Raw genomic sequence first — 24573 nt, forward strand, 5'->3', positions numbered from 1 at the left:
GGTCACCACCCCTTTTTTCTGGATGATAACTCTTCTCCTCGCTTCCCCTTATACTGGCTGGAGGCCTCCCCTTGTGAGAAATATGGTCTGGATGACCTGGATGAAGTAGAGGCTGCCATTGTGGGGTTCCTCCGAGAAGTGTGGGGGAGGGCCCCATATTTGGATACTAAGAAGTTTCTCCAAGGGTCTCCGACCTTTATCCAGGCGCAGCTAGGTAGCTTTTTCTTGTTTTAAATTTCCGACTTATCAACTGATCATTCCGACTTGTTTGATTCCTTAGCTATTATTTTTCTTTTTCAGAAATGGCCAAGACAAATGCTCAAGAATCTTTCCAGAGAGTCCAGGAGGCCAAAGCCAAGTCTCGCGCTCGGGCTGGTAGTGCCAGGGTTATCTCTCCTCCTCCTCCTCCTCGGAACATTGGGACTCTTTCCATGCCCATCGTAATTTCTTCTTCAGCTCCCCCTCAGCCGCTCCCCGTCGTCCGACCTTCCCCTGATCCAAAGAAACGCAAGACTTTAGAGTCTGGTGCTTCTGGTGAGGTTAAGGCGGATGCTATTGAGTTTGTCCGAAAGAATATCTATCCCCATGTTCGTATAAGCATGGATGATATGTCTGTTCGGAGCCACCTTACCACTATGGTCGAGGAGAGTCTCAAAGCGGCGGGGGTTTGTGGCAAACTCTTGGATATCTTTGAGAAGGCTCCTCTCAGCTCTTTGGGGACGACCTCGAAGGTCGAGGAGCTGGAAGGAAGGCTTCGCTCATATCAAGAGCATGAGGGAGAGTTGAAGAAGGAGATCGCCAAGCTGAGGGAGGAGAGAGATACCTTCCGGGAGAAAGGGAAGGTTTTGCAGGCCCAGTGCAACATGGATATGGAGTTGAGGAAAGCAGCGCAGGCCAGCTATCAAAGTTTGTTCAAAGATCTTGTGTCTGTAAAGAATGATCTGTTGAATTCTCGGAAGGCATATGATGAGTTGGAGGACTCAATTGCTGATGGCGTCGAGGAGTCTTGGAGGATTTTCTTGGAGCAAGTCAGGGTGATTGCTCCCGACTTGGATCTTTCTCCTTTACATCCTGACAAAGTTGTTATTGATGGTGCCATCGTGGATCCTCCTGCCCCCGTAATCGTTTTCGAGTCAGAGCTGAAGACTCGGGGGCAGAGGATTATTGAGTCCCCTCCTCATTCTAAAGACGCCCCGAGTTCTTCAGTAGTTCCTCCTATCTCTTCATCTCCCATGGATACCTCTGGTGGCGCTCCTCCTGATTCCGGTGGTGGTGATCCTTCTAAAAAATGATTTGTGGCAATTTGGGGTCCGGCCTGTGGGCCCCCATTTTTAAACTCTTTATTTATTTCTGGTTGATGGCGTTGAACAATTTTCTTTGGCCTTTTGAGGCCGTAAACAAAATATTTTATGCGTACCCTTTTTTAATAAGGGTTTTAACTTAACAAAATAAATACCCTTGTGCGCATATGCCTTTTTGATTTTCTGAATTCCCCTTGACCTTTTCTTGAAAACCTTTCTTTTTGGCTCGTTTGTTTTTCTGAGCATTTTGTTTAAGGACTTTTGGGACAGCCTTTAAACTTCTTCCTAGGTTTTCCTATCTCTTTTCGTTATCCCTCATACTCGACTTTGTTTAGCGAGTTCTTATGACTTAGGTTATTTTTGCGATGCGTTTTTCTTCTACTCGGTCCTTCATTCCAATTTATGGATCGAAGTATTCCCGAGCTTTTCTACTCGGGATCTCGTTTCGACTTATGAGTCGGATTTGTTCCCGAGTTTTTACGATCGACTTCATATAACCTCTTTACACCGACTTGTACCTCGTCGTTTTATCCTGACGACCATTTAGGTCGGTTAATGGGATTTCCACGTTTTGTCGAGCTTAAGTCGGCGCGTTTCGTAGGAAGACTTAGAAAATAAAAAGGATTTTATAAGAGATATCGTAGATGAAAAAAGATATTTATTAATTGGGGAGGTACCTTCTTGCTACTAAGGGTTTTAATAGTCTATTTCCCTTAGCCTCTACTATGATGCCTCGTTAAAAACCCTTCTCCAGAAAAAACCCTTTTGGGAAAAAATCATGAAGTTGGGAAAAGAGTACATCAGGGAGTAGAGTTCGCTTTTAGCTGTAGTACCTTTTCATGTTACAAGCATGCCACGACCTCGGGAGCTCAGTGCCGTTCAGGTCGATTATTCTATAATAACCCTTTCCTAAAACTTCATTGACTTTGTATGGTCCCTTCCAATTTGCGGCGAGCTTCCCTTCTCCTGATTTGTTGACTCCAATGTCGTTTCTGATTAGTACCAAGTCATTCGAGGCAAATGTTCTTCGAATGACTTTTTTGTTGTACTTTGTAGTTATCCTCTGCTTCAATGCTGCTTCTCTTATCTGGGCATCTTCTCGAACTTCGGGGAGCAGATCGAGCTCCTCTTTGTGCCCCTGTGTATTTCCGATCTCATCGTGGAGAATTACCCTTGGGCTTTGCTCATTGATTTCTATTGGTATCATTGCTTCCACGCCATAGACTAGTCGGAAGGGGGTTTCTCCAGTGGCGGATTGGGGGGTTGTCCTGTAAGCCCATAGCACTTGAGGGAGCTCTTCAGCCCAAGTTCCTTTTGCTTCCTGCAATCTCTTCTTTAGCCCTGCCAGTATGACTTTGTTGGCTGCCTCGGCTTGCCCATTGGCTTGTGGGTGCTCCACCGAGGTGAACTGATGTTTGATTTTCATACTGGCTACTAGGCTTCTGAAGGTAGCGTCGGTGAATTGGGTCCCATTATCTGTAGTAATGGAATAAGGTATCCCATATCTTGTGATGATATTTTTGTAGAGGAACCTCCGACTTCTTTGGGCGGTGATGGTGGCCAATGGTTCTGCTTCTATCCACTTTGTGAAATAATCTATTCCCACGATCAGGTATTTGACTTGTCCTGGCGCTTGGGGAAAAGGACTTAGCAAATCCATTCCCTATTTTGCAAAAGGCCATGGATAAGTGATACTGATGAGCTCTTCTGGTGGAGACACGTGGAAATTTGCATGCATCTGACATGGTTGACATTTTTTCACAAATTCTGTGGCATCTTTCTGCAAGGTCGGCCAATAGAACCCAGCTCGGATTACTTTCCTGGCTAGTGACCTTGCTCCGAGATGGTTTCCGCAGATTCCATTATGTACTTCCTCCAACACCTCGTCAGTCCTTGAGGTCGGTACACACTTTAATAGTGGTGTTGATATCCCCCTTCTGTAGAGAATATTTCTCACCAAGGTGTAGTGTTGTGCTTCCCTTCGGATCTTTTTAGCCTCTTTCTCCTCTTCAGGGAGGATGTCGAATTTCATGTATTCGACTAAGGGGTTCATCCATCCGAGGTTTAAACCGACTACTTCAAGTACTTCTTGTTTGTCTTCTACTTTTACTACTGAGGGTTCCTGGAGGATTTCTTGGATCAGGCTTCTGTTGTTCCCTCCTGGTTTGGTACTTGCTAACTTGGATAGGGCGTCCGCTCTGCTGTTTAGATCCCGAGTTATGTGTTTGACCTCGGTTTCTGCAAAGCGCCCGAGATGCTCCAAAGTTTTCTCTAAGTACCACTTCATATTTGGGTCCTTTACCTGATACTCTCCACTTATTTGGGAGGTCACCACTTGCGAGTCGCTGTATATCATCACCTTTGTAGCACCGACTTCTTCTGCTAGTTTTAGCCCAGCAATCAAGGCTTCATATTCTGCCTGATTATTTGAGGCTGGGAATTCAAATTTTAGAGAAACCTCTATCTGGGTTCCTCTTTCATCTACCAATATTATGCCTGCACCGCTTCCCGTTTTGTTGGAGGATCCATCTACATAGAGTTCCCATGTAGTTGGTTTTTCCTCTTGATCCCCTGCGTATTCTGCAACGAAGTTGGCGAGGCATTGGGCTTTGATCGCTGTCCGAGTTTCATATCTTAAGTCGAATTCGGAAAGCTCTATTGCCCATTGGACCATTCTCCCTGCAACATCCGTCTTTTGGAGGATTTGCTTCATGGGTTGGTTCGTACGGACTCTTATTGTATAGGCCTGAAAGTAGGGTCGTAGCCTTCGTGAGGCTATTACTAAGGAGTAGGCAAACTTTTCTAGTTTGTGGTACCTTAGTTCAAGGCCTTGTAGAACTTTACTGTTGAAGTAGACTGGATGTTGTCCGACCTCGTCTTCTTTTATCAGGGCTGATGAGACAGCCCTGTTTGCTGCGGATAAGTACAGGACGAGGTCTTTCCCAGGTACTGGTCGGGTTAGAATAGGAGGTTGGCTTAAAAATTTTTTGAACTCCTGGAATGCCTCCTCGCATTCAGGAGTCCATTCGAACTGGCATCCCTTTCTTAATAAGGAGAATAGTGGAAGGGATTTCAGTGCCGATCCTGCCAAGAATCTGGAGAGGGCTGCAAGTCGGCCGTTTAGCTGCTGGACTTCTCTCAAACAAGTCGGACTTTTCATTTCTATGATGGCTCTACACTTGTCGGGATTAGCTTCGATCCCTCTTTGTGTTAGCATAAACCCTAGAAATTTCCCTGCTTCCACTGCGAAGGCGCATTTTGCGGGATTTAGTCTCATCCCGTGCAGCCTTATGGTGTCAAAGACTTGAGAGAGGTCTGACAAGAGGTCGACTTCCTTCTTGGTTTTTACCAGCATATCATCGACATATACTTCCATTAGACTCCCCAGATGATGGGAAAACACTTTATTCATCAACCTTTGATATGTGGCCCCTGCATTCTTTAATCCGAATGGCATGACCACGTAGCAGAAATTAGCTCTGGGCGTGATGAATGATGTTTTCTCCTGGTCGGGCTCATACATCGGGATTTGATTATATCCCGAGTAGGCGTCCATAAATGATAAGTATTTGTACCCCGAGCTGGAGTCCACTAGGGCATCAATACTTGGTAGGGGATAAGGGTCCTTGGGACATGCTTTATTTAAGTCGGTATAGTCGACACACATTCTCCATTTGCCATTCTGTTTTTTGACTAGCACTACATTGGCTAGCCATGTTGGGTACTTGACTTCTCTGATGAAGCTAGCTTCCAGGAGTGCCTGTACTTGTTCTTCTACTATTAGGGCTCGTTCTGGGTCGAGCTTGCGTCTTCTTTGCTGTACAGGTCGGGATCCCGGATAAACCGAGAGTTTGTGGGACATGAGCTCGGGGTCTATCCCAGGCATGTCTGAGGCCTTCCAGGCAAAGAGGTCGGAGATATCTCTTAGGAGCTTAGCCAATCCTTGTTTTAGGGTTTCCCCTAGATTGGCTCCTATATGAGTATTTTTCCCTTCCTCCTTACCGACCTGTATCTCCTCGGTTTTTCCTCCTGGTTGTGGTCGCAGCTCTTCTTTGGCCCTTGCGCCCCCGAGTTCTATCGTGTGAACTTCTCTGCCTTTTCCTCTCAGATTTAGGCTTTCATTGTAGCGCTTTCTTGCCAACTTTTGATCTCCCCTTACCGTTGCTATTCCCGCTGAGGTTGGGAATTTCATGCAGAGGTGAGGGGTAGATACCACTGCTCCGAGCCGATTGAGGGTAGCTCTGCCGATTAAAGCATTGTATGCTGACCCTACATCAATGACTATGAAGTCTATACTCAGAGTCTTTGATTTTTCCCCTTTTCCAAAAGTAGTGTGAAGGGGCAAAAATCCTAGTGGTTTTATTGGCGTGTCTCCTAATCCGTATAGGGTGTCGGGGTAGGCTCTTAATTCTTTCTCATCTAACCCTAGCTTGTCGAAAGCGGGCTTAAAAAGGATGTCCGCCGAGCTTCCTTGATCTACTAGGGTTCTGTGGAGATGGGCATTTGCTAGGATCATGGTTATCACTACTGGATCATCATGTCCAGGGATTATTCCTTGCCCATCTTCTTTTGTGAATGAAATGGTAGGGAGGTCAGATGACTCTTCTCCGACCTGATAAACCCTTTTGAGATGTCTTTTGCGAGAGGATTTGGTAAGTCCCCCTCCCGCGAACCCTCCTGAGATCATATGGATATGTCTTTCTGGAGTTTGCGGTGGTGGGTCTCTTCTATCCATGTCGTCTCGCTTTCTCTTTCCGTGACCGTCCGATCTTTCTATGAGATATCTATCAAGCCGACCTTCTCTAGCTAGCTTTTCTATCACATTTTTAAGGTCGTAACAATTGTTTGTGGAGTGACCATATATTTTATGGTACTCGCAGTAGTCGTTGCGGCTTCCCCCTTTTTTATTTTTAATGGGTCTAGGGGGTGGCAATCTCTCTGTGTTACAAATCTCTCTATATACGTCCACTATAGAAATTTTCAGAGGAGTATAAGAGTGATATTTTCTTGGCCTTTCGAGACCGAGTTCTTCCTTTTTCTTGGTCTCCCTTTCTCTCTCTTTTGTCGAGGGAGGGGGTTCGGGTCGCCAACTCAGGTCTCTTAATTTGGCGTTTTCCTCCATGTTGATGTACTTTTCAGCTCTTTCCTGTACATCACTTAAAGAGGTGGGGTGTCTTTTGGATATGGACTGCGAGAAGGGACCTTCTCTAAGCCCATTGACTAACCCCATTATTACTGCCTCGGTGGGTAGGTCTTGAATCTCCAAACATGCTTTATTAAACCTTTCCATATAGGTTCGTAAAGATTCTCCGACCTCCTGTTTTATTCCCAGGAGGCTCGGTGCATGTTTCACTTTGTCTTTCTGGATTGAGAATCTCATCAAAAACTTCCTCGAGAGGTCTTCAAAACTAGTAACCGACCTCGGGGGGAGGCTATCGAACCACTTCATCGCTGCTTTCGATAGAGTGGTCGGGAAAGCTTTGCATCGTGTAGCGTCGGAAGCATCAGCTAGATACATCCGACTTTTGAAGTTGCTCAGGTGATGCTTTGGATCCGTGGTTCCGTCATAGAGGTCCATGTCAGGGCTTTTGAAGTTTCTCGGAACTTTAGCCCTCATGATGTCCTCACTGAAGGGATCCTCCCCACCTAAGGGTGGTTCTTCTTGTTCGTCGCGGGAGTTGCGACTTTTGAGGGAGGATTCCAACTGTAAGAGCTTTCTTTCTAACTCTTTTCGTCGTTCCATCTCCTCTTTTAGGCTCTTTTCAGTTTCCTTTTGCCGCTCTCATTCCTGCTCTAATTGCTCCAGGCGGCTGTGGACTATTCCCATGAGTTCAGTTACGTGGGGTGGTCCTTCTTTTCCTGACTCGCGCCCTTCTGAGGAGTTTACCTTCGGGTTCTTTATTCCGGAAGTGCCTTCCCTGTGTTGATTATCGATTTCTTGGTGGAGGGTGAGGTCCACGTCGTTGTTGCCTGTGTCCAGATTCTCTTGTTCGGAATCTGTCTCCGCATGGCCTTCTTTGTGGGATCTATCCGCCATCGTTGGATGATCTCTCGGGTCCCCGGCAACGGCGCCAATGTTATGGTGGGTAACCGGAGATTAATAAGGTAGATGGCTTTTGTTGGCCCAATCGCCCGCGGGTGGTGGCTTCCGGACTGGTTTGCACGTTGGAGCCTCCTTCCGGCTTGTGTTCGTGAGTGAATGGGGGGTGGTACCTGCAAAGACACTCCGATGCCTAAGTTAGCAAGGGTGTGAGCAGGTCTAGAGAGTATTGGACCTAGAGATACCTGAGGGGTGTCAGTGTATTTATAGTGGTGAGCCAATAATCACTGTTGGAGTAGTGCCATATTTTTAGGGTGTTAACCGTCCCATTATCTTAGGGAGGTTAAGATATGGCTCGATAAAGTAGTTAGAGAGATTTTAGGGGCAGTTACTCATTTGAATGAGTGCTTATCTGCCAACTATTCTCCATCCTGACTTCTTGGGAGTAAGTCGGGTTTGACATCGACTTCTTAGTGTGAAGGTTGGTGCTTAGTAAGGCTCAATCCTCTGGACTAAGCCTTTTATTTGGACCTGGGCCTTTATTATTGGGCCAGGGTAGGAACAAGATATTAATTATATTTAAATTTAATCATATTATACGCATAAAAAATTAATAATTAATCAATTATTATATATAATATATTTATTTTACATCTTATAAAAATATTATTATACTATTATAAATAAGATTGTCTATTGCATATTTGATTATTCAGATAATTGATAATTTAACGAAAAATATGTGTAAATCAATATATATGTATAAATATACATAAATATATATTTTTATGATATTTTTTCTATCTACACATAAAAAAAAAAGAAAAAAAATAGAAAAAATAAGAAAACAAAACTAAATTAATTGGCTTAATTTTTATTTTGGCAAATAAAATGATAAAGATTATTTTAAAACTAAAGTCATTTCCTTCAAGTTTAAAGCAGTATTTTTAGTCATAAAATCACTTGCATAATTAGATATCTTTTAAATTAAGGTGATGTAAGTCTTTTAATTTTAACTCAGAGACTCTTAAATTCTTTTATTAATTTTTTTTTAAAATAATATCCTCAATCTTCTTCTTATACACCATAAAAAAGTATCTAAACAATTAGTCTCACAAAAAATTATCATAAAAATGGCATTTTTAAATAAAAATTAAACATTTTAAAATAATATAAAATTTAACCTGAAAAATATATATTAACATTTTTTAATTTTTCAGAACAACCTTCCATTCAACACTTATCCAAATTGTTAATAAGATAACTAAAATCTACTGATCCACTAGGAGAATTTTGACTAAGATCACAGTTTACTTTAACTTTTAATTAATTTTAATATGTAAATAACATCCTTAAAAGAAGAATGTGTTGACCCCATGAAATAGCAATTTTGAATAGCAATAGAAGACAAGTCGTTGCTAGAGTTTGTTGTTCCACTTGCGATTTTATAGGCAGAAAAATATTGCGATTTTAGAAAAAAGGATGAACTCTGACGTCAAAATTTGGGAACCTGGGTTTGCTTGCTTTCTCGGTTTGCTCACCTTCACAGCCCCACCAAACCTTTCCCTTTCTCACTCTTTCCATTCAATTTCAGTTATTTATTGTTTTCGTTATCATTTATCCAACTTGCTTTCCTCAATCCTTTGATTTTTCTCTCTTTCTGTGAGCGTCTGACACACCCCATTTCCAATAATAAGAAAACAAATTCGGCGTTTTTTAGCATTCCGAGGTCATTCGGTTATTTCATCATCCATAAGAATTAAGGATTTGCTCTCTGTATTCTCATTCTCTGTCCTCCAAGGAAAGAGGGCTGAAGTGTGAAGGAGAGAGATAGAAAGAGGCTTCTTCTCAACCAGATATGGGTTCTGTAGATGATGATTCGTCGCTTGTGGAACAGGGTCTTCTTCAGGTTCTTCCTTTCTCTTCTCTTTTCCCCCAAAATACCACGTATTCTGACTAAACATGGGAACTTGAAGTTGTATCATTAATTTTTTAGGTTTCTTAATGGATCATTTAGCTTGTAAATGGAGTTTGACTTGGCCTAGATTCTAAAAAAAAAAAGGTGTTTTTTATCTTTAAATTTTTGTTGTTGAGGTTTGTTTTAAGGAAATTTGAGATTGTGAGTGCAAAAGAGTTAATGAGGATCCTGGTTGCTTTTAATATTTTGTGATGTTGATTGTTAAATCATAGGATTGGCTTTGCTGAAAATCCCTTCTCTGTTTATTAGTGTTCATTTTGATCGGTGTGATGAGTTGACCTGCTTTACATTCCAGATCTAAAATATCGATATACTTCATGTTTGTGAAGAGGAATTAAGGATAAGAAATTAAGAACTATTAAAGAAAACCAGTGGTACTATGTTTTCCTTTGTCTGCAGTTTGGTAGTATCCAAAACAGTGCTTAGGTCACGTCACTATATCTTTCTTTTTTCCTTTTTGTCGGTGAGTGCTGTACTAGAAAGTGGTTTTATGTTGTGACTTTTTGAGGTTATAACTTCTAACTGTTTATCTCATATCTGAAGGATGAAGAGAGCAGAAGATACACTGGAGATGGCTCAGTTGACTTTAAAGGGAGGCCTGTACTTAAGGAGAATACTGGCAATTGGAGAGCTTGCCCATTTATCCTGGGTAAACATTTTTTTTCCCATTTATTTTCTTATGCATTACATAATCTATTTTGTTCATTGCATATCTATGTAATATGGATTACAGGCAACGAGTGCTGTGAACGTTTGGCTTACTATGGCATTGCAACAAATCTTGTTACCTACCTTACCACCAAACTACATGAAGGAAATGTCTCTGCTGCAAGAAATGTCACCACCTGGCAAGGCACTTGTTATCTTACACCTCTCATTGGAGCTGTTCTGGCGGATGCTTATTGGGGAAGATACTGGACAATTGCTGGTTTCTCCATGATTTACTTCATTGTAATTACAAACCAATATAGCTTTGTTCTCTTTAATCAATTAATATTCCACCTACAGATGTCTTGATATACTGCTGAACCTTCCGAACTTCTTAGATAGCTGAAGCAAATGCATACATGCATTATGCCAATATTGCAATGCATAAGCATAATTGAGGCATATGCATTTTGCAGTTTTTTTTTTTCAATTTACATAATGAAATTTGTAATTGTGATGTGATGTCATTGGATTACATCCAGGTCTTGTTTCTATGTGAAATATGAATCCTTTTTAGACATGATTTAGTAAATGATTGGAAAATGGTGAAGGATAACAAAGTTTGTGGAAATTATTCCCTTTCTATACGGTAAAAAAGATTCCACTTGAACACTGTCTATAGTGCTTAAGTTCATCATTCATCCTTGCTTTCGGGAAGCTATAGGTATAATAACAGGAAATATGGTGTTTATATCGACCTTTTGGTATCCTTTGGCATAATTTGTTTTCCTTGGATGAGTTGCTTCTACATGCTTCCTTGTTCAATTATCATTGCATGTTGTAATCTCTTATCTTTGTTTCATGCAGGGGATGTGTACATTGACTCTCTCTGCTTCTGTCCCAGCATTGAAGCCTGCTGAGTGTGTGGGTTCGATATGCCCTTCAGCTACTCCTGCCCAATATGCTGTGTTTTTCTTTGGTCTCTACATGATTGCACTTGGGACTGGTGGAATAAAACCATGTGTATCTTCTTTTGGGGCAGATCAGTTTGATGATACTGATTCCCAAGAAAGGATTAAAAAGGGATCCTTTTTCAACTGGTTTTACTTTTCTATCAACATTGGTGCCCTCGTATCAAGCAGTTTAATCGTGTGGATTCAAGAAAATAGAGGCTGGGGACTTGGATTTGGCATTCCTGCATTATTTATGGGTTTAGCTATTGGAAGCTTCTTTATCGGCACACCCCTCTACAGGTTTCAAAAGCCAGGGGGAAGCCCTATTACAAGAATGTGCCAGGTTGTGGTAGCATCATTCCAGAAAAGGAATTTGGCTGTCCCCGAGGATAGTAGTCTGCTGTATGAGACACCTGAGAAGACCTCTGCAATTGAAGGAAGTCGGAAGCTGGGGCATAGCGATGAACTGAGGTAATTGACTGATTTGACTTGGTATTTCTGTTCTAGTGCTATAAACATAACACAGAAAAATAAGAAAAAAAATACATTATTGCACATGGTAACTTTCTAAAGTTCTTGCTAAATATAGTTTGTCTTTTTGCCAAATTAAAATTGTTAATGGTAGTTTGAAACATTAGGACTGATCAATATAGAAATAGAAGTTGTAACGAGAGGTTCTCACTGGCAAGTACCTTAAGATGGCACACCAGATAAGGCCTGACAGGATATGATAAATAATGTTATACGGCTATACATGGTGTCTGGAGTGCATGACAGATTGCAAATTGCTATCTGCTTTCATCAGATGGTTAGCCATGACTCTCTTGATAGAATATGAACTGTGGTTGCTGTAAATGTAAAATTGTGGATTATCTAATTTTTCGTTATTTTCTGTATGAATTTATGTGAGGATTCTGTTTAATTGTTTACATTGGTAAATATGGTAAAATTAGAGTCCAGTTAGCATATTATGTGGATCAAAACCTATCATTTAAATTACTTTATATTAATGGGTTATCTATCTGGCTTGGCTAAGTGGAATCCAGTGATGTTGTTCTGACTGAGCTGTATGAGAACCCATTGACTATGATCCACTTAAGGCATCTGTAGTGAATTACTGGGATGTTCATCTTACATTGATTAGAGTTTTTCTATTTTGCGTTTCAGCTTTGTCAAATTAAGTCAACACTTAAATGAAACTCTTCAACTTAATTCATTTACCTCTCTTGACCATATGCCTACCGTTCTGCCCTCTAAAATGCCATTCTCTTGTTTAAATGAAGGTGCCTTGATAGAGCTGCTGTAGTGTCCGAGGCTGAGAGCAAAACTGGCAACTATTCTAATCCATGGAGACTTTGCACTGTGACACAGGTGGAAGAACTGAAAATCTTGATCCGCATGTTCCCAGTTTGGGCTACTGGAATCATTTTTGCAGCCGTTTATGCCCAGATGTCAACATTGTTTGTGGAACAAGGAACAATGATGGACACCACTATTGGCTCCTTCAGCATTCCTCCAGCTTCCCTCTCAACTTTTGACGTCATTAGCGTCATTTTCTGGGTCCCAGTCTATGACAGGGTAATCGTTCCCATTGCAAGGAAATTTACAGGCAAGGAAAGGGGCTTTACAGAGTTGCAAAGAATGGGAATTGGCCTTTTCATTTCAATCCTGTGCATGTCAGCAGCAGCCGTGGTGGAGATTGTGCGTCTGCAGCTTGCAAAAGAGCTTGACCTTGTTGATAAACCTGTTGCTGTACCCCTCAGTATATTCTGGCAAATCCCTCAGTATTTCTTGTTGGGTGCAGCTGAGGTATTCACCTTTGTAGGGCAGCTTGAGTTCTTCTATGATCAATCTCCGGATGCCATGCGCAGTTTATGCAGCGCACTCTCACTCTTGACTACTTCATTAGGAAATTATTTGAGCTCCTTCATTCTTACTGTAGTCACTTACTTAACTACGCAAGGCGGAAAGCCCGGTTGGATTCCAAATAACTTGAATGAAGGTCATCTTGATAACTTCTTCTGGCTCTTAGCTGGACTTAGCTTGTTAAACATGTTAGTGTACATAGTTGCGGCCAAAAGGTACAAGCAGAAGAAGGCTACTTAAAGATTTCCCAGACATTTTCATCTGGAGTTGGAGCATCTTCTGATGTTTGTTTCTGTCACTGCTGTGGTTGTTTTTTATGTACACTTCTTAGTTCTTCCACTAATACCTGGAAATTTGTATACCTAGTAGGGCAAACATTGCTTACTAGTTACTACAATGCTTAGGTGAAATTGTATTCAGTTGATGTCAACTTCCTCTGCATGTTAAAGCTGTGTAATATAGTGAAGGTGGTTCAACCTTTTTAGTGTTTCATCAATCTGGCATTTGCAGTGTTTGGCTATGGCTAATGTGTGTTCATAGCGAGAAGCCAAGGAGATTGAACTACAACCCTACAAGCACAAGAGTAGATGTAGATGTTACCTAACATAACACACTTGTGGGTAAAGAGAAATGTTTGTGACAGCTTTTTACGTGGGACATGGTCATAAATGAGACCAACATGATGTTTCATGTGCCACCAACTAGCCATACATAATGCATGTTATCAGAGTAGTTGTTTACTTAGTATTTTTGTTTTTCAATTAAAATATAACGCTGAGAATAAATGGGAATAATCAAACATAGTTGGTGATGTGAAAGGGGTTAATAATCGTGAATACAATCAATACATGTTAATACAAATTAGGAACAGAACACACCTAACCATGTGTATGGCGTTGTTGATCTCTTAAGGTCCCATGTAACCATGTGTTCACGCTGAAATCATATCTCGTGTTGAGGCTATACAATCTTTTTCAGAGAAAGATCGCCTTTTTCACCTTACAATTTTTTTGTTCAACAATAATTTATTTTTATTCCGTTTAGAATTACAACTTTACAAGTTAATCCCTATCTTTATTTAAAATATATAAATTTAGTACATTTGCGAATCCTGTCTGTTAGTTAATAAATAATGGAGATGATAATATAGAATAAATTAGAGGTTGGTGTGTTTATCCAACTATGGAGGTCAACTACAAAGACATCCGAGGGTCAGATTAGTGAAACTGAAATCAGACGGTCAGTTTTCGAGTGAAATCGGAGCCTCATTTTGTGGTTGCAAGGGACATGCGTGCAACAATCGGATGCTCAGAATTTTAATATAACGTGAATAAATTATTATTTTTTAGAATTATTACTTTAGTAATTGCAAAAAAAAAAAAGAATGAATTTGATATAATAGTGAGAAAATTGGATGATTGTATAATACTCCTATCCTTTAATGAAGAGGCATAAGCTATAAATTTTCTTAGTTTGTTAGTCACACCCTGAGATTTTGCGCTTTACTGTTGCTACTTGCTTCTTTATCAAAGAAAGGTCGGCGTCTCATTCACATTTAACCACGTGACACCATTTCATTTTTTATATACTTTTCTCAATTATCACTATTATCAGATATAATTACACCTTTTATTTTTTCATTTTTGGTTGGTACTTTGTATTCGTTCGTTTTTATCAATATATTATTATTGTTATTATTATTGTTGGAAAGGAATATTTTATTCTTATAAATATTACACATTCTTGTACTCATTTCAATATTTCATCATCCCTCTCATTCTCTAATTTTCTGTGACGAAAACAGAACAGAGGGTTCTGTTCTGAAACAACAAACCGTTGAAATGGGTTCCTTTGAGGAAACGGGTTCCTCTGGGAGTATGGGTTCTTTTGATGATGCAGCACTAATCGAAGAAGGACCTCTTCTTCAGGTTCCTCTCTCTGTCTCTCTCTCTCAAACTTCATATCTTTTTGCCTTGTCTATGATGTTAGTTGGTACTTTGGCTTTTTTGTTTTTCTGATAACAACAAACACAACTATGGTAACCCTAATCATGATAAGAAGTAATTATGGATTGAAAAGGAGGGTAAAAAACAAGGAAATTGAAACTTGCTGTGGGGGAGGAGAATCCTAAATATTTGTGATTTGATGGCTGATTAAGGGAGTCTCTTTTGAAAACTTGTTTGCTCACAATTTAGCTAATCTGGTTTTTACCCCTGCATATGCCCTCTTTCTGGTTTCTGAATATTACTTGTGGTTATTCACGGCAAAACAAAATTATCCTTAGTGTGTGGACTCACCTCAAGATAGAATAAAGATTTTTGGGGTCCAGTGGATTTCAAATAGTAGATAGTTTAGGGAGGAAAAAAAAAATCTTTCAATTATTATTACAGGAAAACATGTAAATTGTTTCTGATTGTTATTGCTCCCGTTTGATTGTCTTTTTCTATTTTTCCAAAATTGGATTTTTTTTTAATATGTGACATGATTGTTTATTTTATTCCGAAGGATCCATTGGAGAGGCAATATACAGGAGATGGCACAGTTGACTATGAAGGCAACCCAGTTCCTAAGGAGAATACTGGCGGGTGGAGAGCATGTGCATTTATCCTTGGTAAGCTTTTACATTACCCTTATGTAACAAATAATCTGTCATCTATTTTGTTTATAACATTTTTATCTAATATAAATCACAGGAAATGAGTGCTGTGAACGTTTGGCTTTCTTTGGTATTTTAACAAATCTTGTTACCTATCTTACCAACAAACTACATCAAGGAAATGCCTCTGCTGCAAAAAATGTTACCATCTGGCAAGGCACTTGTTATCTTACAACTCTGATTGGAGCTGTTCTAGCAGATACATATTGGGGAAGATATTGGACAATTGGTGTTTTTTCCACTATTTATTTCTTGGTAATAGGATGAAACAGCTTTCTTCTTCTAGTCATATATCCATTTTGAAACTTTCTTCTCTTCACAGACATTATTAAACGAGTTCATTCTTATGATAAGTTTCTTCTTCTCTAGTACTAGTAGTACTTCCGTGGCTTTGATGGAAGATTAGTATTGTTGGCATGTTATTCTCGCTATATTCTGATTTCGACATGCTATAAATTATACAAAAATACATGTTATCATCTTCGTTGCTAGTAGAAAGCATGATGATTGTTTAACAGGGATCTGGAGCAAAATTGGTGAATAGAAGATAGTAATTTTCAGTGTGTTGAATAATTCAAGTTTTCATAAATGGATTTTATCTATGAAAGATATATCCTTGCATAAGAATTGTAAGTGCAGTCAAGGCATGTGCACTGCACAGTATTTTGCACAAGTAAATTTGTAATGTGTATAGGATGATATTAGGTGATTTCTAGGTGCTCTTTGTCGGCTCTTTGCATTGAGTGCGAATTCTCCTATGTCATTGTACATGGTTAGGAAAAGGTGAAAGATGTGGAAGAAAAACAAATATTATGCCCTCAAAGAAACTTCAAAAACAAGGATCAGAATATCAGTTTTAGGTGCATTGTGATCTAAACTTTTTCATTCTTTTACACTGCTTTTACTTCAAATCTAGGTTTCTCACCATGGAAGAGCATCGCTTTAATCCCACTTTAGAATAAGGGAATTCCACATTGAGCACAGAATATACTCTCAAATGTTTCACACTGGAAAAAGTTATAAGTTTTATTATTAGGAAAAAATCAGTTCTTATATCATATTGTTATAATGCTAGTGTTCGTTGTTATTATGTTTTTTTACTACGGCTTTGCATGTTGCTGTTAATTGTCTTTTCATATTTGTAATATGTGAATGGTTGTTTCATGCAGGGGCTGTGTATATTGACTCTTTCTGCATCAGTTCCTGCTTTGAAGCCTCCTGAATGCTTGGGTTCTCATTGTCCTCCAGCTACTCCTGCACAATATTTTGTGTTCTACTTTGGTCTCTATGTGGTTGCCCTTGGAACTGGAGGTGTAAAAACATGTGTGTCATCTTTTGGGGCAGATCAGTTTGATGATACTGATTCTAAGGAAAGAATTACTAAAGCATCCTTTTTCAACTGGTATTACTTTTCTATTTACCTAGGTGCTCTTGCGTCAAGCACCTTCATTGTGTGGATTCAAGACAATGCAGGATGGGCTCTTGGTTTTGGCATTCCCGCTTTATTTATGGGAGTATCGATTGTAAGCTTCTTTTTAGGCACACCAATCTATAGGTTTCTAAAACCAGGGGGGAGCCCCATTAAAAGAATTTGCCAGGTTTTGGTAGCATCTGCCCGAAAGCAGGAGTTGGCTGTCCCTGAGGATAGCAGTCTCCTGTATGAGACAGCAGACAAGAAATCTGCTATCGAAGGGAGCCGCAAACTGGAGCATAGTGATGACATGAGGTGATTTTTATATACCTTTGAGTTCTCCTGTCGGAGTTAATAGCTTTTTTCATTGTCACAGCATTGGGGCTAGTTTTGACTTTTCTCCAGCTGTTACTTCTTCATAGGCAACATTTTTTGTGAAAAATATCCTGGAGTTGCAATTTACTCACTGAATATTACGTAAAATCTTTAAACCCATAACAAGTTAAGTCTTTTGTTATCTCTCATTAACCGAAATAAATAGTGTAACCCTGATGTGGCATGTTAAGTGTCTGTGTACTGTCAACTCAAGCTATATGCAGGTTATATTTCTCATGCACACCCCTGCCCCTGTACTTCTGCCATGTTCTTTAGGTAGGAATTTTCAAACGCTATGCCCCTTAAGCTGATTATGCAAAATTTTCCTTTTTATTTTGCTCCTTCAAATTGATGTCACTGTTTTGTCCCCTAGATGCATGCATGATTAGAAGGAGGAATTTGGAGTGAAAGAAGGTAAGGATTAATTTCTCATTTAAATGTTAGAGTAGTACAAGAAGAAAAAATGAATGGATATCAGAATGTTACGTGATAATCTTTCACTTCACCATTAACTCGGATGAGAATTAGCGGCATGTGTTAAGGAGCTAAGACCGTTAGTCTATATTAATATTTGGTTTTTTTGGACTATCTGAACCATCTTTCTTGAAAGTTGTTGTGTATAGCTCATGTAGTATTGTTATCACCGATACTTTTGCTGTGAAGATTTGCTGCATCCTGCAGATAGGCATCAACTTGGGAATTGTGATACAAATTCAGCATCAAATTGGAATTTTAACCCTAGCAAAATATTGTTTTTGATGTAGTACTACAAGATGTTAAGCCCATAATTGATACTGCAATCTAAACATTGTAGAAAAATAAATGTATATGCTGAAGAAAAATAAAATAGACAGACCAAGCATTTTCTTCTAATTAGTCCTTCCCAAATTCTATTTGTCCTTTATGTACTGCAGATTCCTTAGTTGATCCTTTTGCTAAATCATTCCAGACAGTGTGCCTTTTACCAGGCTCTATGTGTTGATTATTTGTGCAATATCAGCCGTAATGATAGGTTTTTCAGGTAAGGGTTTGCTACCTTCCTATCTTTCTTTTGCTGTATGCTACCTCCCTGATGGCTTCTGTGATCTGTCCCTTGTTTGCAGTTGAGAAATGAATGGGGGTTCAAGTGTCCTATCTAAAAAGCTTCATGGCTGAGGGGCACATGGCTAGGCAGGTGCAGTTACCTGTCCTGAGGAATTAAATGTCCAAGTAGACACTTACAATGCAACATCAGGGGTTACCAATTAATCTCCTAAAAGAAAATATAAAGGAATCATTAGTTTGCTATGCACATAATAAATTCAGAGACTAAATAAATCAAGGACTTAAGTTTTTTATTTACTTACTGCTTCCTTCATTGCTAGAACCGCTTTGCTATCACAACTATCCTCAATGTATGGCAGATATAAAAACTTGAACAATGTCATACCTAACCTACCCCATGTAGGCTAATGGAAGGTTTCATTTTCTTTCTTGCTTTTCGTTTACCTTGTTTTTTTAATCTTGTCGGTTGACAGTTTTGTATGTTAACATTTTTCTTTTCCTTTTAAAATTTTTATTGCATCAGAAAATTGTATGCTAAAATTTGAAGATTGTGACATTCTTTTTGAGTAACTTCTGATCAAGAATATGCAATTGATAATGGCTCAAGTGTTCCAAGCTGCTTTAGAATTCTTCCTTTTTACCCTTTTTATTTTTCACAGGCCAATTAACTTCAGAACAGGTTTTCCTGCTCAGCACCTTCTATAACTCCAATTGATTTTTGTTTTGAATACAATGTAGGTGCCTCGATAAAGCAGCTATAGTGTCTGATGCTGAGAGCAAAATTGATTATTTTCCTGATCCATGGAGACTCTGCACTGTGACACAAGTTGAGGAACTGAAGATCTTGCTCCGCATGTTCCCAATTTGGGCTTCAGGAATCATTTTTGCTGCTGTCTATGCCCAGATGGCAACCTTGTTTGTGGAACAAGGAACGATGATGAACACAACTATCGGTTCCTTCAAGATGCCTCCGGCTTCCCTCTCATGTTTTGATGTGATAAGTGTTGTTGTGTGGGTCCCCATCTATGACAAGATACTTGTTCCACTTGCCAAGAAAATTAACGGCACGGAGAGGGGAATTTCTGTGTTTTATAGAATGGGAATTGGCCTTCTTATTTCAGTTGCATGCATGTCGGCCGCAGCTGTGGTGGAGATCATGCGTCTGCAGCGTGCGAGAGAGCTCGACCTTATTGACAAACATGTTGCTGTACCCATTAGTGTGCTCTGGCAAATACCTCAATACTTCTTATTGGGTGCATCCGAGGTATTCATGTTCGCCGGACAGGTTGAGTTCTTCTACGATCAATCTCCGGATGCTATGCGGTCTTTATGCACGGCACTGCCACTTGTGAGTTTTGCACTGGGGAACTACTTGAGCTCTTTCATTCTTACCGTGGTAATTCACTTTACGACACAAGGCGGAAAACCGGGATGGATACCGGATAACTTGAACGAAGGTCATCTTGATTACTTTTTCTGGCTTATGGCTGGACTTAGTTTCTTAAATTTGTTGGTGTACATTGTCACTGCCAAAAAGTACAAGAAGAAGAAGGCTATTGCTATTTTTTAAGGCCTTCAGGCATATCTATCTAGGGTGGAAGCATGTTATGACATTTCATTTTTTTTCCTTTTGGTGATTATTCTTTATGTGAGAACGAGCTCATAAACACAGCCTAAATCATCTAATATATTATTCTTTATCATTAAAGTTTAAGGGACAGAACATCTTTTAGTTAATAATATCTGTTACATAGTGATAAAACTATGTGGACCACTGGTAACGGTTTAAATTTTACAGGATAGTTATTTAATCATGCATAGTTGTTTTCACAATTATGATAGGTTAAGGTCGTTACTCGTATGCCAAGGGACATAGAGACTGTTGATAAGCGTGCTATACCCTCAAATTATAGATTCTCCTAACTTCAATTAATTTAAAAGCTGCACTCAACCCATGAGTTATGAGAATGGTGGACCTAACAGTTTGCCTACCATTCTTTGTAGGAATTGTAGGTTACAAAAGTAAAGTAAAATGATGATAGTGACAATGAGGAGCTTTCATACGACACGAAAAATGTATCCACCATCCATGTGGCCATTGGATAAGAAACGATGATGATGTCTTTAAATTCATCAACGGCTGGTTTTGATTATTAGTCACCGATTACTTGAAGCATGGGTCAAGCCTTGTAAAAAATAGACATTTTATGGTTGGTCCTAAACTATGAAGAATTTAGTTCTATGTTCAGAAATTGTGGAATTTATTTATGGTGGATCAAAAGCTATAAATGATTCATTAAGATGGCAATGAGGTTACAATTTCATCAAGTAGAACTTTCCTCTCCTTGAGAGGAGTTTGAGAATAGTCTTAAGCGAAACTGACTCTCTGTTTAAGCAGTTATTAACCTTTGTTTTCTTGTTTTTTGTTTTGCTTATTTAAGTCACTAAAAAAAAACCTATAAATATTCGTTGGTCGAGGGTACGTGCCTATGATATATCATTAAACGAATTACGGATCAACTAATATAAGTCAACGACAAAAATAGGTAGCTAGAATAACTAGATTCTCCGCACTTGAGTCATATATGTTTGGCTCTGGTGTGTTTACTGTTTAGCCATTAGAGAACAAGAAATGGAACATTTGGAGGAATCCGTAACACTTTTGGAAGATGGTCTTTTGCAGGTTCATGCCTACTTAGTTACCAATTATATATATATATATCTTGTCCTATGTCATTTGCATATCATAATTCATATTGCATCAAGTAGTGAGTAAGGTTCAGAAAACATATTAACGTGAAAAAACTTGCACATATTAGCATTCATCATATCAAACATGGTACGTGCATATATGATATGTGAAATATGTAGAAGCTACAGGAGCCATGCCTCTCCATTTCACTTCCATGTTCATTAATTAAAGTTAATTTGCAGAATGAAGACTCTATTCACACTGGAGATGGGACAGTGAACATCAAGGGAGAGGTTGCCATCAAGAGCGAAGGCGGGACATGGAAAGCATGCCCCTTTGTTCTAGGTGATCATTTATGAAAACTTGTGTTGCTCTCACTGTTTTACATACATGGTGCTTTTTTATACTTATTTTTTCCATGTACCAACCACATTTATCTTTGTATATGGTTCTATAATTTATGCAGGTACTTTCTTCTGCGAACGGTTGGCCTATTATGGAATTGCCAGTAATCTTGTCACCTATCTAACAACCAGACTTCATGAAGGGCCTGTTTCTGCAGCAAGAAATGTTACCACCTTTCAGGGAACATGCTACCTTACACCTCTGCTTGGATCCTTCCTTGCTGATGCATACTGGGGAAGATATTGGACAATTCTTGTGTTCTATGGAATTTATCTCTTTGTAAACTCAACTAAGCCTTATTATCATGGCCTAATATCATTGCCTATATGTGTCATTATATTATTTTTTTTCTTTAGTTAGTTGATTATTGAGGTTTTTTTTTACAGGGAATCTGCACATTGACCCTTTCAGCAATCTTTTCAGCTCAAAGTGCTGTATTCTTCCTTGGAATCTATTTGATTTCAGTAGGGACTGGTGGGATCAAGCCATGTATATGGCCCTTTGGAGCAGACCAGTTTGATGATACAGATCATAAGGAAAGAGCAAGTAAAGCATTATTCTTCAATTGGAACTACTTCACTAGCAACATTGGTGCACTCATAGCAACCACCATATTGGTATGGATCGAAGAAAATATAGGATGGGGACTTGGATATGGCATTGCAGCATCGTTTATTGGTATTGGAGTGGTAGTGTTCTTCCTCGGTACACATACCTACCGGTTTCTTAGGCCAGGGGGAAGTCCTATTACAAGAATCTGCCAAGTGGTTGTTGCTTCTTTACATAAGAGGAAATTGGAGGTACCTCAAGATACCTCTCTCCTCTATGAAACTGTGGCAGAGAATTCATCTGTTGAAGGAAGTCTTAAACTCGAGCATACCAATGGATTGAGGCATGTCAAAGCCTCAAATATCCTTTATTTAACACTGAATTGAACTTTTCTTGTGTTCATCTGAATAATCATTGATAGTACTACTTATGCCTCTTCGAAATTGTGTTACATCCTACAGTGCTAAGCTTTGCTTTTGTCTTCAGGTGCCTTGACAAAGCTGCAGTGAAATCAGATATAGAAAAAGGGAGTGAGGAAGTAACTAATCCTTGGAGGCTTTGCACTGTGACACAGGTGGAAGAGCTGAAGATTCTAATCCGCATGATTCCAATCTGGGCAACAGGAATCATCTTCAGTTCTGTCTATGCTCAAATGTCCTCGCTGTTCATTGAACAAGGGAAAATGATGGACAGGACTATCGGTTCTTTCACAATTCCCGCAGCATCTCTTTCAACTTTTAATATAGTTGGTGTCATCATTTGGGTTCTCATCTATGATAGAGTGATTGTTAAAGTTGCAAGACACTTTACTGGCAATGCAAGAGGCTTCACAGTGTTGCAGAGAATGGGAATTGGCCTGTTTCTCTCCATGACTTGCATGTCAGCTGCAGCTATATTAGAGAGCAAGAGATTACAAATAGCAAGAGAACATGGATTGGTAGATGAAGATGTTTCTATTCCACTTAGCATACTGTGGCAAATACCTCAGTATTTTTTGCTAGGTGCTGCAGAGGTGTTCAACTTTATAGGACAGCATGAGTTCTTCTATGAAGAAGCGCCGGATAGGATGCGAAGTTTCTGCAGCGCGTTGGCGCTTCTGACGAATTCACTGGGAAATTACCTGAGTTCTTTTGTTGTCACAATTGTTGCTAGACTCACAAGAAAGGATGGAAGTCCTGGATGGCTACCAGATAATTTGAATGAGGGCCATCTTGATTACTTTTTCTGGCTTCTAGCTGCACTTAGTTTCTTAAATATGTTGGTTTACATTGTCTATGCTAGAATGTACAAACAGAAGACATATTGCAGGAACCTTTCTCAAAGGCTTAATTAATTTCTGTCTGGTAGAATTCTAAAGAGATGTTCTGATCCTAGTCTTAGAAGAGCTGTTTGAGATTTTGGTCACTAATCCAAGAACTAGTAAGAAGTGAACCACTGTACTCACTACAAGATAATGAAACGGAATGAGAGGATCTTGTATCCCCACTGCTGAAGTTGTTATTATTGTCTAGGTTGTCAAAATCGCGAGTCTAAGTAAACTCGTGGAGCTGATCTAGACTCGACTCGCGAGTTAACTCATAGACTCATACGAGTTTACCTGTTATGAAGTTTATATACATATAATACATACTGTATATTTACTCAATTCTAATTCTTCAAAATTAATAATATCAATCTTAAAACACATAATAAATTAAAGGTTTAATTATTCTGTTAGTTCCTATAGTTTCGCGAAATTTTCAATTAGGTCCCTATACTTTTTTCTTTTTAATTGGGTCCCTGCATCAAATTTTTTTTTCAATTAGGTCCCTCTTAGTAGTAATTGGCTTAATTGTATAGGGACCTAACTAAAAAAAATTGGTGTAAGGACTCAAATAAAAGGAAAAAAAAAAGTATAGGGACTCAATTGAAAAAAAATTTGGTGCAGGGATCCAATTAAAAGGAAAAAAAATATAAGGACCTAATTGAAAATTTCGTGAAACTATAGGACCAACAGAATAATTAAACCTAAATTAAAATAATAGCATACATTATAACAAATACTTTATAGAACACATTCAAATCCTCTATAATTATTCCTCTACAAATACAATATAGAACACACAAAATTAAAAATTCTAAATCTGTAATAATAAATCTTTAATTGAACATTGAACAATATCAAATAATTAAATTAACTCTAATCAAAATAATTAATTACTAATCAGACATGAAGGGATGAACCATCTGGCCATCTAACATAAACCATAAGCAATAGGCTAAAATTAGAAGCAATAAAAATTAAAAAGCAAAAAAAAAAACTAAATCAAGAAGCAAAGGCGGAAAGAAACGACAAAAGACATACAAAAAAATAGATGATACAAAAGAGAAGAAGGGTCAAAGTCCCAGCAACAGCAGATTGAAGACAAGGGTGCAGCAGACATCAGTGGTGAAGGTGAAGCAGCAGTACAAAACGACGGCGACAAATAGTCATGGATTTCACGACGGTGCAAACCAGAGTAGAGATAGGACTGTAGGAGAAGAAGTCGAACTCGTGAATGGTGATAGCACGATGGAGTTGCGGATAGTGGAGATGTGAAGAGATACAAAGTAGAGGGCAACATAGGTAAAATTCACAAAGATAATGGCGCAAATCAGAACAGAGGTAGCAGACGC

General features: G+C 39.2%; 3 protein-coding genes across 8 annotated transcripts; all 3 read left to right on the plus strand.

The window, feature by feature from the left end:
- The first annotated feature begins 8791 nt into the window (after window positions 1-8791).
- Window positions 8792-13278, plus strand: LOC130968159 (protein NRT1/ PTR FAMILY 8.3-like). The gene is made up of 5 exons (XM_057893266.1): window positions 8792-9250; window positions 9863-9968; window positions 10053-10270; window positions 10835-11391; window positions 12204-13278. Exons 1-5 carry the CDS (start codon window positions 9200-9202, stop codon window positions 13024-13026), a joined length of 1755 nt encoding a protein of 584 aa, XP_057749249.1. The 5' UTR covers window positions 8792-9199; the 3' UTR covers window positions 13027-13278.
- A 1214-nt stretch (window positions 13279-14492) lies between these two features.
- On the plus strand, window positions 14493-19980 carry LOC130969202 (protein NRT1/ PTR FAMILY 8.3-like). 5 transcript variants are annotated; one of them, XR_009081813.1, is made up of 7 exons: window positions 14493-14714; window positions 15292-15397; window positions 15480-15697; window positions 16612-17168; window positions 18178-18249; window positions 18332-18686; window positions 19011-19252. XR_009081813.1 is itself a non-coding variant. In XM_057894840.1 (6 exons), the coding sequence occupies exons 1-6, from the start codon at window positions 14628-14630 to the stop codon at window positions 19840-19842; spliced, it is 1698 nt and encodes a 565-aa protein (XP_057750823.1). In that variant the 5' UTR covers window positions 14493-14627; the 3' UTR covers window positions 19843-19980. The 5 variants fall into 5 exon arrangements, 2 of the variants coding, with proteins under 2 accessions (XP_057750823.1, XP_057750822.1); XR_009081814.1 differs by having other exon boundaries at window positions 18332-18402; window positions 19011-19247; XR_009081815.1 differs by having other exon boundaries at window positions 18332-18398; window positions 19011-19179.
- Window positions 19981-20798: 818 nt separating this feature from the next.
- Window positions 20799-23520, plus strand: LOC130969323 (protein NRT1/ PTR FAMILY 8.3-like). Of its 2 annotated transcripts, none has more exons than XM_057894994.1 (5): window positions 20799-20955; window positions 21207-21309; window positions 21431-21648; window positions 21756-22261; window positions 22405-23520. In XM_057894994.1, exons 1-5 carry the CDS (start codon window positions 20905-20907, stop codon window positions 23249-23251), a joined length of 1725 nt encoding a protein of 574 aa, XP_057750977.1. In that variant the 5' UTR covers window positions 20799-20904; the 3' UTR covers window positions 23252-23520. The 2 variants fall into 2 exon arrangements, with proteins under 2 accessions (XP_057750977.1, XP_057750978.1); XM_057894995.1 differs by lacking the exon at window positions 20799-20955 and adding an exon at window positions 21009-21111.
- Window positions 23521-24573: the final 1053 nt, after the last annotated feature.

This window comes from Arachis stenosperma, chromosome 3 (genome assembly GCF_014773155.1).
Source record: "Arachis stenosperma cultivar V10309 chromosome 3, arast.V10309.gnm1.PFL2, whole genome shotgun sequence".
NCBI lineage: Eukaryota > Viridiplantae > Streptophyta > Magnoliopsida > Fabales > Fabaceae > Arachis > Arachis stenosperma.